The 2,704-nt window shown below is 42.2% G+C and overlaps 1 protein-coding gene across 8 annotated transcripts in view; it reads left to right on the plus strand.

Moving 5' to 3' along the window:
• Positions 1 to 1,592, plus strand: part of csnk1g1 (casein kinase 1, gamma 1) — a 37,473-nt gene extending 35,881 nt beyond the window's left edge. For 4 of the 8 annotated variants that reach the window (XM_020605810.1, XM_020605811.1, XM_020605806.1 and 1 more), the window contains 2 exons: positions 1 to 24; positions 919 to 1,592. In XM_020605810.1, coding sequence (XP_020461466.1) covers positions 1 to 24; positions 919 to 973 — 79 coding nt within the window. In that variant the 3' untranslated portion in view covers positions 974 to 1,592. The remainder of the gene's footprint in view (positions 25 to 918) is intronic. The other 4 variants (XM_020605813.1, XM_020605814.1, XM_020605808.1 and 1 more) reach the window with 1 other exon arrangement.
• The last annotated feature ends 1,112 nt before the right edge of the window (positions 1,593 to 2,704 follow it).

Here is a 2,704-nt window from a genome sequence, read left to right on the forward strand (position 1 = left end):
CTGCGTGAAAATACTCAACCTGTGGTGAGTCCCTCTGCTAGTCCACTTCAGACTCATGGGACAGGGAGCAGACCAGCCTAGGCTGGGCCCAGTGAAGTTGGTTAAAAATTTGAACTAGACTCACTGGTATAGTAGTGCTATATACCCCCAAGAACACCATTTGCCATGTGCACTATCAAGCCCCCCCCCCCAGTGCCACTCAGTGTTAAATAGCAAATGAGTAATTAATACATTAAACCATGCTGCAGTGAGCAGGCAGACTAACTTAAAACTTGAACAGATGTTACAGCAGGGCAGAAAGAATAAACAAGAAGTGCTCAGTCGTCTTTTTTTTTGTGGGCCTTGTAATATTTGTCAGTAGTTAGATTTCGCTCCTTTTTGGCACATTAGAGGTCTATAATCTCTTGTTGCATGTTGCACTATTATTTGTTATTGATGATTAAATGTAAGAGTACCCAGTCACTGTCCTGTGTCTTGATCCACAGCTTTTTTTCGTCTTTGTGTGTTTCTGTTGACTGTTCAGGCTCACCGTGTCTTGTGCTTTTTGTGTGCACTGCACTTTTTTACTTTTGCATAGGAGAAATATTGCCTTCAGAGTCACTGCAGCAGTTTGTAGTCTAGTCCCCCTCTGCCATTTTTCAGTTTTTAAAAATGGTGGGAGGTGACCAAGCATACAAACACTTGGTGCATCCATCTTGTTCTTGATGCTAATGTTACTAATTATACCTTCTGGTAGCTGCAGTTCTTATTATGATGATCCCAAAAAAACTTGTTTCTGTCCAGATTTGGAAGACTCTAAACAAGCTTGTGATGTTTAACAAACTAATTGAAGCAGTACACTCCTGTTTGTTCTTTCTTTTGCTTCATCTGAAGCTTGTCTTATTTATATATTGATTCAGTGTGTGTCTCTGTCTGCAGGTGCTGTTGTTTCTTCAAGCGAAAACGGAAGAAGAACACGCAGAGGCACAAATGATTTATTCTCCCACCGGCTTGAAACGTTCCAAGTGTCTGGCTCAGTTGATTGTGATTTCAGAAATCAATAAGGCCCCATTCAGAATAAAAGAGGGAGATGACCGAAAGAGCTTGATTGAATTGTCCTCTGGAGGGGCCAGTTGAGATGTACAAGACATGTCTTTCTTTTTTCTTTTATTTTTCCTCTCCAAGATGTGTGGGAATGTTTTGCAGGCCAGTCCGCCAAATGGGGAACCGTTCTGTTGGAATTTTGCAGAGGATACACCCCCCTCCCCCCATCAGATACCCGCAGTTTTCTCTTTTTGTTTTTGCCATATTTTTTTACTCCGGTTTCTCTTGTGAAAGAAGAGATGGATCTTCTGTGGAGCCTTGTCGCATTGGACCTGTTGTGATTTCTTTGTTTGATTCACAAAATCATATTTCCCCATCTTGTCAAGTCCCAGTGGTTTGCCCCTCATTAGTTTACCAACTCGTTTTTGACACAACAGCCCTCTTGGTCATTCTTGACACGGGTCTGAATGTAAACCTAAACACACAAAGAGCCAAGAGTATAACTGCCTTTATTCACTTACAGGCACAGAGAGCATCAGTCTGCCGTTTGGCCCATGCACCCCCTCAAAAAAAAAAAAAAAAATTAAAAAAAAATAGAGGTTGACCCTGGCACTGGGACCTGGGCCTCAGAGACCAGAAGACCAGAGACACCTGCTGCACTGTGTTCTCTGAGGATGATTTCTGCTCATGCTGCTCGGTGAAATCAGTCTTCATAACCACGCTGTTATCGAAACACACTACAGTCTCTTGACTCTCATGCAGTTCTTCTCCTTTTGGCTTTGTGAGAATGATTGGCAACCTGATACTTGTAAATGGGCTGAAAAAACAAGATACTATTTATGCTATTTATCTCTCGGTTGCCACCTGTTTTCTTACTAATTCTAAAACATACACTGAATGTATGGACAGAAAAGTACACTTGTCATGTGCATGGGAAGGAAATTGCAGTTAAAGCTAATGTTTAAAAAAGGTGAGACCAAAACGAGGTGGATTGGGGGAGGGGGGTTATTTAAAGTTCTTGATCTTAATAATGGACTTTGTACCAGTGGACACTAGGGGATGTTGCTTTGGAGCAACAAGAGAAACCAGTGCGATGTGCTCTGGAGATTAAATCACAGCCTCTCAATGTTACTATCCAATGCCTTAACCCCAACCCTTTGACCACCACACCACCAGTTGGATGAACAAGTTGGCAGCAGCAGTAGCTCAAAGTTTCGAGCTGTTTCCAGCTCGTGTCAGAGCAGTTAATGACTTGGCTTTCTAACACTGGAGATGTGTTCCCAAGAGAGCAATGCCAGATAGAATGTTTGGCATAATAATCTGGAATGGTGTTAAGACTTGCCTGCCCCTGCCTGTCCAGTGTGGAGACCCCTGTGCTGCAAAGCGATGTTTAATGTTTTGGGTCCCTGTCCGTGACGCTGCAAGAGAAAACCTAACGCCAGTGTGAGTGAGTGAGTGCAGATAAGTGAACGCGTCCATACCATTTTTATATTTTTGGTGTCCTGGAGGACTGCCTTGAAACAACATCCTCAATATGTCACCTCGCTTATTCTCCTAACAGAGAGTGAATTACCATGCATAGGTGTTTTATTTTTTTATTTAATGTCTTGCTAATGTGAATTTCTTTAATGCAGTTTCAGTTTTTTTTCATTCCAAATAGCCATGGTTTTGCAGGGAAAGA

The sequence above is a fragment of the Monopterus albus genome, unplaced genomic scaffold, assembly GCF_001952655.1.
Source record: "Monopterus albus unplaced genomic scaffold, M_albus_1.0 scaffold72.1, whole genome shotgun sequence".
Classification (NCBI taxonomy): Eukaryota; Metazoa; Chordata; class Actinopteri; order Synbranchiformes; family Synbranchidae; genus Monopterus; species Monopterus albus.